This window comes from Bubalus bubalis, chromosome 6 (genome assembly GCF_019923935.1).
Source record: "Bubalus bubalis isolate 160015118507 breed Murrah chromosome 6, NDDB_SH_1, whole genome shotgun sequence".
In the NCBI taxonomy this organism is placed as follows: domain Eukaryota; kingdom Metazoa; phylum Chordata; class Mammalia; order Artiodactyla; family Bovidae; genus Bubalus; species Bubalus bubalis.
Genome location: NC_059162.1, coordinates 7,667,204 through 7,683,766, shown reverse-complemented (window position 1 = coordinate 7,683,766; position 16,563 = coordinate 7,667,204). Strand labels below are relative to the sequence as shown.

The 16,563-nt window shown below is 38.1% G+C and overlaps 2 protein-coding genes across 2 annotated transcripts in view; one reads left to right on the top strand and one right to left on the bottom strand.

Annotated features, from left to right (window-relative positions):
* Nucleotides 1-16,563, top strand: part of ATF6 (activating transcription factor 6) — a 234,783-nt gene that overhangs the window by 152,841 nt on the left and 65,379 nt on the right. The window lies entirely within an intron of this gene.
* LOC102401782 (HIG1 domain family member 1A, mitochondrial-like) lies at nucleotides 11,300-12,216 on the bottom strand. The gene has a single exon (XM_044944108.2). The coding sequence runs from the start codon at nucleotides 12,146-12,148 to the stop codon at nucleotides 11,867-11,869; it is 282 nt and encodes a 93-aa protein (XP_044800043.1). The 5' UTR covers nucleotides 12,149-12,216; the 3' UTR covers nucleotides 11,300-11,866.

Below are 16,563 nucleotides of genomic sequence, written 5' to 3'. Positions count from 1 at the left end.
ATGGGCCAAGCTTATATCACATGTCCATGCCCTAGTTGCCAAAGAGCTGGGAGAGAGGCTTCGTCTCCTAGCGTCAGGCTTCTGTAGTTGAAGATAATTTCTGCACAAAAACCCACTCAGTGGTAATACCAACAAATAGAAAAGCTTTGGGGATGCAGGATAGCCATAACCACCAGCTAACACTATAAAAATTATGTGCCAAGTCTTAAAGATTTAGGGAAACTAATTTGAAATTCACATGACTAAAATGAAAAATACGTATTAAGCTTAGGAATGTAATCTATGTCTTGCCTTACCAATATTAAATATCAAGAGTATTAAATTAAAAACTTGACTTTAATCTCTCCTGCTTTGTACCTTATAGTGTAGGCCCTTCAGTGTCCTCTCTCTCCAGATATCTGGGCCCCTATAACCTACACTGGGATTCATTATGGCAGCCTGGGCAAACCAAATGGAGGCAACACTGTTGAGCCTAGTAGTAGGAGCACATGTCTAGGAATGAGATTAGTCTCAGCTAGACCTGAATGGATATGAGGAGTAGCTGTGACCCTTTGGAGGGGGAGGGAGAAAAATACCACTTTGCAGAAGAGAAAATTGGGTTGAGGCTGGGGTGGGGGAAAGTGCTTTGGGCCACAGTGGAAGCTGAGTGGCTGGGCCAGGCCAGGGCTTGGCTGGGGTAGGAGAATAACAGTGGAGGGAAGCAGAGAAAGGCAGATGCTGTACAGATAGTAGCTGCCCAGATTCTTCAAATGACTAGGCCTGTGAGAAACTTTTTTTCTTGGTACTAGGATTTAACTTGATTTTTAAATGTGTTTCCTTGCCAGAAGACCATTATGAAGTCTGCCCACAGAAGAAAAGACCCTTTATCTACGTAATTCAAATAAAACTAGACATTTTTTTTTCTTACCCTTTTAAAAGACTAACTTTGGCATAGTGACACATCCCAAAGAAATGCAAATCCAAAACTTCAAAAACTTGATAAGTAATACAGCCTTTTAATGGAGTCTCTTGAAAAAACTGGAAAGGGAATATTAATAGACAGGAAAACATCCTCTTGCCTCCAACCACCACTCCCTGCCCCCAACACACAGTCACTGCATTAGTCTCTCCTCTGTCACACAAAGCCCACAGCTCAGGCTAGCCCTCTTTACTCAATTCTTTTCTACCCTTCCAACTTCCAGACTTTCCCCGCTCTGCTAAACTAATACTTTTAAAAAAATGTAAGCCAGTGTAGCTTCTTCCAACTCCGTCTCCACCTATAACCTCACCCCTCCCACACACACTATCAGCAGTGCTAAAAAAAAAAAAAAAAAATCCTTAGAAGAAGCACAGAGATAGGAGTAGAAGCTCTGAATACTTCCACTTCTGTTATTTCTCTCTCGCCGTTTTTTTAAATTAAAAGAAGTGAAATATCAGAGTGTATTCCTTCCTTGGTTGAATTTATAGAGAGTATCTATGACAGTTGACACCAGTGTTTGCGAAAAAGAATAATGAGAGATCATAATAGAAAAACCAAAATCAGTGGGGACCAAATCATAAAAGAGCTTTCATTTCTAGGCTCAGGAATTTAGATCAGTTGTAAGTGTCTGTCACTCTCAGTTTCTTTTATTCAGCTGTGGAAAGTGATTCTCCACTATGAGGTAGAACAGAATAAACCTAGACAGCTGTCACTGCCCACTTTGTAATTTGCCTTGTCAAGTCCAGTCTTTCCTAAAATGTACTTTATGGATATTTTACAGCCCCTCATATTTCTTTGTGTGAAACCAAGATCAAAATTGCTTTGGAAAGAAAAGGATCAAGATCTGTAGTGAAGAGTGGGGAAATATCCAAACACAGAATCATTCCAGGAGAATAGACTAAGTAGGACTCCTCTTCCACCGCAGAAGATTGTAGAGTCATAGATATGAAGGAATCAGCTGGAATCATATCCCTCCATGTTCCCTCCCCTGTTGACACACATAGGAGGACATTTGAGACTACTCTCGTACAAGTGAAAGTGAAAGTCACTCGGTCATGTCCAACTCTTTGCGCCCCCATGGACTATAATTTCTCCAGGCCAGAATACTGGACTGGATAGCCTTTCCCTTCTTCAGGGCATCTTCCCAACTGTGGATCGAACCCAGGTCTCCCGCATTGTGGGCAGATTCTTTACCAGTTGAGCCACAAGGGAAGCCCAAGAATACTGGAGTGGGTAGCCTATCCCTTCCCCGGTGGATCTTCCTGACCCAGGAACCGAACCAGGGTCTCCTGCACTGCAGGCAGATTCTTTACCAACTGAGCTCTAGGGAAGCCCCAAACTGGGGAATGCGGGCATCGATCCCACTACCACGCACATGCTAAGCGAGTCCTCTACCATTTGAGCTAATCCCCCACTCCACTCTTGTACAAGTTTACTTCATTTCTAGAGCCAGCTGCCTAGAAGTTTAAAAAAACTTTTTGGTCTCGACCCAACATTTTCCCCAATTTTTCCAACAAAAAAATAAAGTAATTCTCTTAGATACCAATATTTAACTTTTTGCTTGAAATGTTTCCTAATTAATCTCTTTTTTCAGAAAACTTGATTCAATTTTCTATAGACACAGACCCTTCCTCTGTCCCATCCCATCCTTTGCTTTGGTAGCATATCTGTAGTTTGCAATTTAATTCTCAGGAAATTCACTTCCTGCCAGTAGTCCTGAGTAAAGTCAATTTTTAAAATAAAACATCTTGTAAACATTATGTCTGACAGACTCTCATATGGTTAAACTCTATACGTTTAGTGTTTGGTCTTTCTCCTTAATAAGACATTTTTCTGATGCTACACTCTCAGCACACAACAAATGATGATTGATAACAAGTTTCAGGAATCCTAATGTATTTGCCTAAATCACACATGGTCCACCTTTGAAAAAGCTCTGTATTATAGCTGACAAAGTTTTGAAGTTTGATGAGCTCAGATTACTGAATGAAGAAATAGGAAGTATAAGATCAGAGACTTCCTAGCACTCTACTTATTCAAGGAACATAACCAACATTTTGTTCTAAGAGCTTTCTTTAGGGAAAACAATCCCACCCTGGTTTAGAAACACTTTCCCTGAAGCCCTCATCAAGACAGAAGAATGACTGGGGGGCTACTGTCTTATTCTTGGGAAAGTTTACAAGGAATCATTTTGGCTGTGAAACTCAAAATTAATTCTGGATTTGGAAAAGAGAGGCATACGTAACGGTGTTGTTGTTCAGCTGCTAGGTTGTGTCTGACTCTTCATGACCCCCTGAACTGGAGCACGCCAGGCTTCCCTGTCCTTCACGATATCCCAGAGTTTGCGCAAATTCTTGTCCATCGAGTCAGTGATGCCATCCAACTATTTCTTCCTCTGTCGTCCCCTTTTCCTTTTGCCCTCGGTCTTTCCCAGCATCAGGGTCTTTTCCAATGAGTTGGCTGTTTTCATCAGGTGGTCTAAGTATTGGAGCTTCAGCTTCAGCAACAGTCCTTCCAATGAATATTCGGGGTTGATTTCCTTTAGGATTGACTGGTTTGATCTTCTTACTGTCCTAGGGTCTCTCAAGACTCTTCACCAAACTATGAGGTTGACCATTATGAAATTACTGAGATTTGACTCACCATAAAAATGACAGTTTTGTATGGTTCAATCATGCCCTTTTTGTGTGAATAAAAGAGTTCAGCATAGAGCCATAACAGAGTGAAGTAAGTCAGAAAGAAAAAATAAATATCACGTATTAACACACATATATGGAATTTAGAAAAATGGTACCGATGAACCTGTTTGCAGGGCAAGTGGAGATGCAGGCATGGAGAACAGACTTATGGACATGAGGCGGGGATATGGAAGATGAGGATGGGAAGAATGGAGAGGGTAGCATGGAAACATGTACACTAACTTATGTAAAACAGATAGCCAGTGGGAATATGTTGTATGGCTCAGGGAACTTAATCCGGGGCTCTGTGACTACCTAGAGGGGTGGGATGGGATGGGAGGTGGGAGGGAGGCTCACGAGGGAGGGGACATATGTATACCTATGGCTGATCCATGTTGATGTATGGCATAAACACCACCATATTGTAATTATCCTTCGGTTAAAAAATTAAGAAAAAAGAGTTCAGCATCAGTTGGGGAGTTTTGGGGGCTTCTTGTAGAGTTTGATATGAGAACCATTGCTTATGGCAATACTTGTGTTTGTACTTATTAGGATTTCAAACTAACTTTTTTTTGGGGGGGTGACCTTGCCTGCACTATCAGATTTGAATTTACTGTCAAAATTTTCCTCTTGTCAAAATGTAAACCTTGGCTCGCTTTTGAGCCATCTGTTGTGCTCTAATAGTTTTGATTTATTTTTCCTCTGGCTGACATGTGTGCTAATGGTGCAGATGCAAACTTTACATTTCCTTTTATTGGCCTGTAGTTTTATTGCATATGTTAGTGGCACAAATACTGCATTCATATTAGCTATTTCTATTAACTGTTTCTAGTTTTGGGATGAGTAATGTATTTTACTTATGTTTTTACTATGATGGGAAGTTCTACATCATAGACATTTTAATAGACTTTTAAATGATTACACTCTACTTAATTTTACTACCTCTAATTTTTTTTTTTTTTGCAATTCTTATTTTCAGGATATGTCAGTATGTGTGTCTGTGTAGTTTAATGATTTCAAATTTCCTAATTGCCTTTGCTTTATAATTGCTTTAAATGAAAGGACAAATTTGGTTCCTGATCAACAGTTAATGTAACTACTAGAAATTAACATTAGTGAATGTTGTGAATTGATAAATAACTAGGAAAAACTGACTTTAATTACTGCTTTGGCCTTCAGTTTGGTGGTATGAAAGATACTTGGTAAGGTAAATGAGGCAGTGATACAGGAAACAAAAGGTAGGAACATATTGATAGAGAAAATTTAATACAAAGCTGTTTTTCAAATGTGGATAGATGCTCTTTTTATTTTTGGTCTGTTTTTAACAGTTTTCTGGGTTGGAAAACCAACCCCCATGTCTGTAATACAGTTTATGTGGTTCAAATTTAAAATATCAAGAGGTCATTGTTATTAATATGGGCCTGATCTGCAAGACTCTTTGACATGTTGATCTAAGTGAAAGCTGTTTAGTGTCACAGATACTGCCTGTTGCAGACTGAGTTTCCCACATCCTTAGGCGACATCGTTAGATATTAAATACCTTCCTTTCTGGGCTTCCCTGGTGACTCAGTGGTAAAGAATCTGCCTGCCAGTGCAGGAGACACTTGTTCAATCCCTGGCCCGGGGGAATCCCACATGCCGCAGAGAAACTAAGAAAACATGGACTACATCTATGAAGTCTGTGCTCTAAAGCCCAGAACTGCAGCTATGGAAGCCCACTCAGCCTAGAGCCTGTGCCGCGCAGCAAGAGAAGCTACTGCAGTGAGAAGCCTGAGCACACTGCCACTAGAGACAAGCCTGCATGGCAACAAAGACCCAGCACAGCCAAATAAATAAATTTTAAATACATTCCTTTCTATCAAAAATAAAAGACTGCAGCCCTGATTCAGTTTCCTAACATGGGCAAAGCTGTTCTACCTAGTAAAACAGAGACTAGGGGTAATCTGTTAATTATCAAAATTGGTTAAAGCAAAGGATCTTTTTTTTTTTAAGATATATACGTGTGTGTGTGTGTGTGTGTGTGTGTGTCTTACTTTATCTCAATTAATTATATAAATGTGCATTCATTTGGCAAGCTTTGAGGTAGAGCCGGTTCTTTTTGAGTGCACATCTACTAAAGTTCCACGTTGTCTTTCTTGCAATAAACTCTACTCACTGTGTGCATGCTAAGTCACTTCAGTCGTGTCTGACTCTTTGCGACCCTATAGGCTGTAGCCCTCCAGGCTCCTCTGTCCAAGGGATTCTCCAGGCAAGAATACTGGAGTGAGTTGCTGTGTCTTCCTCCAGGGGATCTTCCTGAGCCAGGGATGGAACCTGCGTCTCTTTCTTCTGCATTGGCAGGCAGGTTCTTTACCACTAGCACCAACTCGGAAGTGCTACACCCACAGTGCTCTCTTTCTATTCACACTGTTTTATCAGTTACATAGTAGTTTATTAAATTACACAATTAGTAACAAATGCAATTAGCAAAGGTAGTTTTGGAAAAAGAACCCAACTAGTCATGAATGTTTAGTGTGTTAGAGGCAGCAGTAAGTTTTAGAGGGGGAGCGGGAAGGGTCATTTAATCTAGTGAATTAGTTTAAGTTAAGGTCAGTTTCTACCTACACAGATATGTAGAATCAACATTAGACAAAACTTGGTAGGACCTCAGTTTGAATGTGCTTTTCCATCATAACCTCCAGCTGGGCAAAATGTGGTCCTGTTCTTTTGATAAGTTAGTCTCCAATTTTAGCTCTTTAAAAAAAAAAGAGAAGAAACAGATAACTTTGGATGCTGTATTATACACTAATAATTTTGTTTTTCTAACAAAGTGCTTGGAAGAGGGAATGGGGAAAGCTGTATGAAAATAGTATATTTTCTCATGCACAATATTGTATAACATTGGAAAACTGATGCTTTATTCTGACAATGAAACGTTTTGGTGTTTTCCCACCAGTATTTCTCTAACTTCCTCTGAGAATAACAAAACATTGATTATGCTATTTTGTCCACATAGTTTTCTCCCCAAAGATATTCCTAGGTATCTCAGTCCTATAAAAGCTTTTTAGGAGTCCATTTGAAGATATCTTAAAGGTAGTGACATAGTTTTGAAAGACTGTGACAAAATAATTTATCTCTATGGCAACATCTTTTTTCTACTTTTTATTTCTAAGTAACTTCGCCTTTGTTGCAGTTGAATTATATTAACTGCCTCAATAAGAAAGAAAGAATTTTGTTCAGATTCATCTAATTGTACTTATACTTTTCCAGGATTCAATTTCCTAGACAATTTCTTTAATAAATTAAGGGGAGGGGGAATATTATCAAGAAGGCCAGATAACAAAGGTGATTGTTTTACACCGTTCAAGAGTAAAGCTTCTTTGATTACTTTAACCCTTATTGAGATTTCTCTTGAGTAAAAACCACTATATTATTTCACAAACTTATAATATAACTAGTCATTGGAGTTGTTTTAGTACAAGTGACAGAAAAGTCCAAAATAGTAGTGACTTAGACAAATAAGAATTTTGTTTCTCATGTGGAGGTAGGTCTTCTGGTATATCCTTGATCATTAGGATCCCTTGTTCCTTCTTATTGCTCCATAAATTTCAGATTGCAGTTTCCGTATCATGATGCAAGATGGCTACCCCAGTTTCAGCAGTCACATCTGCATCTAGCTGGCAGGGGAGAAACAAGAAAAGGAGCAAGTTTGCCTTTCACCATCACCACCACAAAGTTTCATGCCCCATTTCTCCTTGCAGTCCACTGACCAGAACTTGAATGTGTGGCTTCACTTGGTTGCACAGGAATATAGTCCTTTTTCTGAGTAGCTTCGTGCCCAGCTAAATGATATTAGAAAAGGAATAGGAAAAGGAAAGCAGATACTGAGCACAATGACTGTTCCTGCCACAATTAGCATTCTTTGCCTAAGAAAAACTTGAATATGTGTTCTTTAAAAGAAAATATCCTCTGTAGCACAGTGCTGAATACATGGTAGGTTACTATGCTCAGTGAGATAAACATAGTTGGAGAGAACAAATGATTGAAGATTCACTGTTATGGCAAGAAACATTTAACTTGATGAAGTGAAAGTAAATATTAAATGAAGCAACTACACTGCTGTAGGCATGTGTGTGTGCAAAGTATTTTTTAATATAAAATAGGCACAGTTAGAGTTCGTGGGTGCATGCTAAGTTACTTCAGTCATGTCCAACTCTTTGCAACGCTATGGACTGTAGTCCACCAGGCTCCTCTGTGCATGGGATTCTCCAGGCAAGAATGTTGGAGTGGGTTGCCATTTCCTACTCCAGAGGATCTTCCCAACCCAGGGATAGAACCCACATCTCTTTTATCTCCTACATTGGTGGGCAGGTTCTTTACCACTAGCGCCAGCTGGGAAGCCCAGAGTTTTTAGTATACCAGCTTTGATTCCCTGCATGTCTAACCTATAGTCTCTTTGTAAACAAGCACTTTATAGGTTTTACTCCCAGTTTGCAAACCTTTAATAATTAGAGGTAGGGAAGGTTAACTGTAATAGCTTTTATGTGTTCAAGATGTGATTTCTTCTTTTTCACAAATAATAATGTGTTTTTTTGGCTTTCTGCTGCACAAGTAACTGAAAATCATGTTTAAAAAAGTTTGATGCGACATCTAGATCCTAACAGGAAATTCAGATTTAAGTCTGAGCCTGACCTTAACCCATGACCAGTGGAATCAAAGTATGTTTATTTTTACAGTAGCCTTAATTTGGGGCTTGTAAGTTTGTTGGTTTGTTTTCTCATTCAATTTGGGGGATCCTGAAGCAGTATTTTAATTATAGGTGTTTAGCTATTTATAATTTTTATGGCAAATTTTGTTTTGTCTTGGCTATCATATGTTATCTTACTTTCAGAAACGTGTGATCTTTGTGTCTAACAATGCACTTAAAAAAAAAAAAAAATCTTTCCCATGCTGCAGTGCTGGAATTCTAACAGAACAATCACACTCATCTTTTCCCCTCTGTTTTTTTGTTTTTTTAAAAATAAACATGTTCTCATGGAGATGTTGCCTTGAATTAGACAAAGCACAAGCAGTCACTGGAAAGGTTTTCTGTACAGTTCTGTTCATGTACATTAATTTCTGTTTGTTTTTCACAATCTAGATTTTTTTCTTAGCTTTGCTGATACTTAAATTTCATAATCACATTGAATTAAGTTGCATTGAATTTTTTATCACTCTCAGCTATGTCAGGTCCTATTTTTTGATGAGTCCTTCCATAGAGCAAGTTTGTTGAATGAATGATGCAACAAAGGAGCAAAAAAATAAAGCAAGAGGAGTTAGACTGCGGGTTAGCTTTATCTCAGTTTAACCATGCTCCCTTAAGAAGAAACACTACTGTATACTTTTTTCTCTTTTTCCTTTTTGTTGTGACAATTCCTATGTTTTTGCTAGGAAAAAAAGTGTCTGAGTTATTGAAAACAGTAGTTAATATCAAAGTCAAAGTCATTTTTAACCAGCTTTTTCATACCTACAAAAGACATATATACCTTTTCCAAAACACTCATTCTTCCCTGTTTCTGAAGCCAAAGTCCTCTTGGTTCATTCTTACTTCAGCTTCAGTATTTGTGTGGTTGGAAACTAGAAACCTCAGGTGCTCTGGGTCACTTATAGATGATCAAAAGTTGGCAATATTACATTTGTGTGTATGTACTCAGTCACGTCTGATTCTTTGCAATGCTGTGGACTGTAACTGGCCAGGTTCCTCAGTTCATGTTATTTTCTAGGCAAGAAATGCTGGAGTGGGTTGCCATTTCCTTTTCTAGAGGATCTTCCTGACCCAGGGATCAAACCCATGTCTCCTGTGTCTCCTGATTGGCAGGCAGATTCTTTCACTTGTGTCACCTGGGAAGCCCCAGTATTACATTTAGAATTATATAATTTTGCTAGGCATCTGTTTATAATTTTTTTTTTTTACCCTTCCACTAAGCTGTACACTTTTTAAGGGGAAGAACTATGCATCTTATTTAGCATTTTTCTGTTGCTTACCAAAAGAGAAGCCTAACACTGGCTGCTTCAAAGGGAGAAGAGAAGGCTAAGCAGGCAAGGCTCTAGGCCTTGGTCTTGCTTCAATCAGAACCTCTCTTTTATATATCAGGTTTTGGGATCAGTATTGTTTTTGGGAGGGGGCAGAACATTACTCTTCTTTAAAAAAGAAATTTGAAGATGACTCTATTAGATAACTTCAGTACCTTCTGACATTATCTAGTCCAGCCTCCTCATTTTATAGGATTGGAAACAGATCCCGATTATACAGCTATTCAGTGGCAGAGCTAGAATTAAAAGCCCTGTGTTCTGACTGCTTGACTAATACTCTTTATAGTATACTGCAGGATATATGTTATCAGAACTAGCAGTTTTCTATAGTACCTGGTAGTGATAGTCTTTCCCTGGTGGCTCAAACTGTAAAGAATCTGCCCTCAATGTTGGAGACCTGGATTCAATCACTGGGTCAGGAAGATCCCCTAGAGAAGGGAATGGCAACCCACTCCAGTATTCTTGCCCAGGGAATCCCATGGACAGAGGAGCCTGGCAGAGTCAGACATAACTGAGCGTCACAGGCTGGTCTGGGCTAATGATAGTCACTCAGTAATTCATGTGTATTGCATTATGAATGAATGAATCATAAAATGATTTGTAGTTAATTATCCCAAAGCCAGGTTCAAATAAAAAACTATCATTTTTTTAAAATGTAAGTTTCCATCTCACTCTTTCCAAATGTCTCACCCTCTCCTCCCCTCTCCCCATGTCCATAAGTCTATTCTGTATGTCTATTTCTCACTGCTGACCTGTAAATAAATTCGTCAGTACCATTTTTCTAGATTCCTATGTATGTGTCAGAATACAATATTTATCTTTCTCTTTCTGACTCACTTCAGTCTGTGTAATAGATTCTAGGTTCATCTGTGTCATCAAAACTGACTCAAACGTGTTCCTTTTTTGTGTGTGTGTGTGTGTTCATTTACTTTAATAACACTACATTTACCATGTTATCACCATGGAATGTAAATTCAGGTTAGACGAGAATTTCACAAGTACAACAAAGCATTCTGTGATATACCGAAGTTTGTATAATGTCTGACCAAACCAGCTTGCTCATCAATGACTTCCATTATAGGGATTTTATTTAGTTGATGATACTTTTGGAGAAAATAAACATACTGCACACATTTAAGTCTTATGGACTCTGTGGGAGAGGGAGAGGGTGGGATGATTTGGGAGAATGGCATTGAAACATGTAAAATATCATGTATGAAATGAGTTGCCAGTCCAGGTTCGATGCACGATACTGGATGCTTGGGGCTGGTGCACTGGGACGACCCAGAGGGATGGAATGGGGAGGGAGGAGGGAGGAGGGTTCAGGATGGGGAACACATGTATACCTGTGGCGGATTCATTTTGATATTTGGCAAAACTAATACAGTTATGTAAAGTCTAAAAATAAAATAAAATTTAAATTAAAATAAAAATAAAAATAAATAAAAAGTGTTTTTCATCTACCTTTGCATTAGCACTTAAAATTCATGTTTCAAAATAATTTTAAATTATTCTAATATAACAGCAGCAAAATACAATTCTGCAATTACAAAAGAGCTAAAAGGGATCCACAAGTTAAGTTACTCTCATGTTTTTAACTATGATTCTAAAATAAATACTACTTCAAAGTGGCTCTGTTACCAGCTTTTTAGTTTTGGTTTAAAAACACACACAGACTTCCAGGGAGGTTTGTAATGTTGTATTCCATGCACTGTTCTGAAAGGGTTCCTCAAGAGCCAACCAGCCCTTAAAACAGTACTCAGTCCACAAGGCCGTCAGAAAGTTAAATTAACTGGGGTAAATAGGATTCTTACATTACATCAAAAGCATATGATATTCTGCAGCAACTGGGAGCATTTTCAGGATTGGCATGTTGTCGTCTTTAGAACTAATTTCAACAGAAGAGTTTAAGGTGGACAGGTACCACTATCAAGTGTATTTAAAAGTGACATGTTTCTTTTGTGCTGGTCTGACTCCCCTGAATGACCTAGCTAGTGAAGTAGTCACCAGTAACTTGGTCACCAGGCAAATCAAGCCTGCAAGAAAGGAAGCCAGTTTTCAAATGACCATGTTCTTGTCTGACCCAAACAATTTATTTTCAGCATAAACATATAACCTCAATATGAGATGTCTAACTAAAGCAAGCACCACCAAGACAACCAAGACAGCATCTCCTCTTCTAAGGTTTAGGTTTCCCCCAGAATTCTTGATACAGGGAATAGCCCATACCAAGAGTCATTGCTCCCACAACAAAGCCTTGGGCTGCCACACGCATGTGGATCAGGTGAACAGACATTTTAGTATGTCCCCTGCTCTTCAATCTATATAATCCATATGCAACAATTGCTGCAAAACCTGCCATTCCAATGGGGACAAATGGTGCCTCTCTAGCTTTTCGGATAAGTTTAGATCCCTGATCTTCATCATATGAAGAAAGAGAAATATCTGTGTCGCTTGACATAGTGATTGAAGAATCTTCAGACAACTTCAAGACGTTTCAGGTTTCTACCGGATTCTGACCCCACTCCCGCACTCGCCGTCCAGCCGGCTTCCAAACGTGTTCCTTTTTATGGCCGAGTATATTCCATTGTGTATATGTACCACAAATTTTTTATCCATTCATCTGTCGACGGACATCTAGGTTGCTTCTGTGTTCTAGCCGTTGTAAATAGTGCTGCAGTGACCAATGGGATACATGTGTCTTTTTCAGTTTTGGTTTCCTCATATGCCTATGAGTGGGATTGCTGGGTCATATGGTGGTTTTATTCCTGGTTTTTAAAGGAATCTCCATACTGTCTTCCATAGTTGCTGTATCAATTTACATTCCCACCAACAGTGCAGGAGCGTTCCCTTTTCTCCACACCCTCTCCAGCATTTATTATTTGTAGACTTTTTGATGACTGGTGTGAGGTGATATATCATTGTAGTTTTGATTTGCATCTCTCTAATAATGAGCAGTGTTGAGCATCTTTTCCTGTGTTTGTTAGCCATCTGTATGTCTTCTTTTGAGAAGTGTCTGTTCATGTCCTTTGCCCACTTTTTGATGGGGTTGTTTGTTTTTCTGCTATTGAGTTGTATGAGATGCTTGTATAGTTTAGAAATTAATCCTTTGCCAGTTGTTTCATTTGCTATTATTTTCTCCCATTCTGAGGGTCGTCTTTTCACCTTGCTTATAGTTTCCTTTGCTGTGCAAAAGCTTTTAAGTTTAATCAGGTCCCACTTGTTTCCTTTTGTTTTTATTTCCATTACTCTAGGGGGTGGATCATAGAGGATCTTGCTTTCATTTATGTCATCGAGTGTTCTGCCTATATTTCCCTCTAAGAGTTCTATAGTTTCTGGTCTTACATTTAGATCTTTAATCCATTTTGAGTTTATTTTTGTGTATGGTGTTAGGAAGTGTTCTAATTTCATTCTTTTACACGTATCTGTCCAGTTTTCCCAGCACCATTTATTGAAGAGGCTGTCTTTGCTCCACTGTATATTCTTGCCTCCTTTGTCAAAAATAAGGTACCCATAGGTGCATGGGTTTACTTCTGGGCTTCCTATCTTGTTCCATTGGTTTATATTTCTGTTTTTGTGCCAGTACCATGCTGTCTTGATGACTCTAGCTTTGTAGTATAATCTGAAGTCAGGAAGGTTGATTCCTCCAGCTCCATTCTTCTTTCTCAAGACTGCTTTGGCTCCTCGGGGTCTTTTGTGTTTCCATATGAATTGTGAAATTTTTTGTACTAGTTCTGTGAAAAATGCCATTGGTAATTTGATAGGGATCGCATTGAATCTTAGATTGCATTTGGTAGTATAGTCATTTTCACAATATTGATTCTTCCTACCCAGGAACATGGGATATCTCTCCATTTGTTTATGTCGTCTTTGATTTCTTTCATTAGTGTCTTATAATTTTCTCTGTACAGTTCTTTTGTCTCCTTAGGTAAGTTTATTCTTAGATATTTAATTGTTTTTGTTGCAGTGGTGAATGGGATTGATTCCTTAATTTCTGTTTCTGATTTTTCATTTTTAGTATATAGAAATGCAAGTGATTTCTGTGTATTGATTTTGTATCCTGCAACTTTGCTAAATTCACTGATTAGTTCTAGTAATTTTCTCATACTGTACTTTTCTATGTTTAGTATCATGTCATCTGCAAACAGTGAGAGCCTTACTTCTTCTTTTCTGATCTTGATTCCTTTTATTTCTTTTTCTTCTCTGATTACTGTGGCTAGGACTTCCAGAACTATGTTGAATAATAGTGGTGAGAGTGGACACTCTTGTCTTGTCCCTGATCTTAGGAGGAGAGCTTTCAGTTTTTCACCATTGAGAATAATGTTTGCTGTAAGCTTATCATATATGGCCTTTACTATGTTGAGGTAGGTTCCTTCTATGCCCATTTTTTGAAGAGTTAAAATCATAAATGGGTGCTGAATTTTGTCAAAGGCTTTTTATGCATCTATTGAGATTATCATATGGTTTTTATCTTTCAATTTGTTAATATAGGGTATCACAGGGTATTGATTGATTTGTGTATATTGAAGAATCCTTGCATTCCTGGAATAAACCCAACTTGATCATGGTGTATGAGCTTTTTGATGTGTTGCTGAATTCTGTTTGCTAAAATTTTGTTGAGGATTTTTGCATCGACGTTCATCAGTGATATTGGTCTGTAGTTTTCTTTTTTTGTGTTGTCTTTGTCTGGTTTTGGTATCAGGGTGATGGTGGCCTTGTAGAATGAGTCTGGAAATGTTCCTTCCTCTGCAGTTTTTTGAACGAGTTTTAGAAGATAGGCATTAACTGTTCTCTAAATGTTTGATAGAATTCTCCTGTGAAGCCATCTGGTCCTGGGCTTTTGTTTTTTGGGAGATTTTTTTTTAAATCACAGCTTCAATTTCAGTGCTTGTAATTGGGTTGTTCATAATTTCTAATTCTTCCTGGTTCAGTCTTGGAAGATAGAACTTTTCTAAGACTCTGTCCATTTCTTCCAGGTTATCCATTTTCTTGCCATATAGTTGTTCATAGTAGTCTCTTATAATCCTTTGTATTTCTGCACTGTCTGTTGTAACCTCTCCTCTTTCATTTTTAAGTTTGTTGATTTGATTCTTCTCCCTTTTTTTCTTGATGAGTCTGGCTAAAGGTTTGTCAATTTTGTTTATCTTCTCAAAGAACCAGCTTTTAGTTTTATTAATCTTTACTGTTGTTTCTTTCATTTCTTTTTCATTTATTTCTGCTCGGATCTTTATGATTTGTTTTCTTTTACTAATTTTGGGGGGGGTTTTGTTCTTTTTGCAGTTGTTTTAGATGTAAAGTTAGGTTGTCTAGTCGATGTTTTTCTTGTTTCTTGAGGTAGAATTGAACTGCTATAAACTTCCCTCCTAGAACTGCTTTTGCTGCATCCCATAGGTTTTGAGTTGTGTTTTCATTGTCATTTGTTTCTAGAAATTTTTTGATTTCCCTTTTGATTTCTTCAGTAATCTTTTGGTTATTTAGAAACATGTTGTTTAATCTCCGTGTGTTTGTGTTTCTTACAGCTTTTTTCTTATTATTGATATCTGGTCTCATAGCATTGTGGTCAGAGAAGATGCTTGATTTCAATTTTCTTAAGTTTACTGAAGTTTGATTTGTGACCCAAGATGTGGTCTATCCTGGAGAATGTTCCATGTGCCCTTGGGAAGAAGGTGTATTCTTCTGCATTTGGATGGAATGCCCTGAAGATATCAATGAGATTCAGCTCATCTAATGCATCATTTAAGACTTATGTTTCCTTATTAATTTTCTGTTTTGATGATCTGTCCATTGGTGTGAGTGGGATGTTAAAGTCTCCTACTATTATTGTGTTACTGTCAATTTCTCCTTTTATGTCTGTTAGTGTTTGTCTTATGTATTGAGGTGCTCCTATGTTGGGTGCATAGATATTTACCATTGTTATGTCTTCCTCTTGGATTGATCCCTTGATCATTATGTAGTGTCCTTCCTTATCTCTTGTAATCTTCTTCATTTTAAGGTCTATTTTGTCTGATGTGAGATTTGCTACTCCGGCTTTCTTTTGTTTCCCATTTGCATGGAGTATATTTTTCCATCCTCTCACTTTCAGTCTGTATGTGTCTTGAGGTCTGAAGTGGGTTTCTTGTAGACAGCATATAGATGGGTCTTGTTTTTGTATCCATTCAGCCACCTGTGTCTTTTGGTTGGAGCATTTAATCCATTTACATTTAAAGTAATTGTTGGTATATATGTTCCTATGCCATTTTCTTAATTGTTTGGGGTTGATTGTGTAGGTCTTTTTTCTTCTCTTGTATTTCTTGACTGTAGAAGTCCCTTTAACATTTGTTGTAAAGCTGGTTTGGTGGTACTGAATTCTCTCAACTTTTGTTTGTCTGAAAAGCTTTTGATTTCTCCATCAATTTTGAGTGAGATCCTTGCTGGGTACAATAATCTTTGTTGTAGATTTTTCCCTTTCAGTACTTTAAATATATCCTGCCATTCCCTTCTGGCCTGCCGAGTTTCTGCTGCAAGATCAGCTGTTAAGCATATGAGGTTTCCTTTGAATGTACTTGTTGCTTTTCCCTTGCTGCTTTTAATATTCTTTCTTTGTATTTAGTCTTCGTTAGTTTGATTTAGTATATGTCTTGGTGTGTTTCTCCTTGGGTTTATCCTTTAAGGGACTCTTTGTGCCTCTTGGACTTGGTTGACTATTTCCTTTTCCATGTTGGGGAAATTTTCAACCATAATCTCTTCAAAAATTTTCTCATACCCTTTCTTTTTCTCTTCCTCTTCTGGGACCCTATAATTCGAATGTTGGTGCATGTGATATTGTCCCAGAAGTCTCTGAGACCATCCTCAGTTATTTTCATTCTTTTTACTTTATTCTGCTCTTCAGAAGTTATT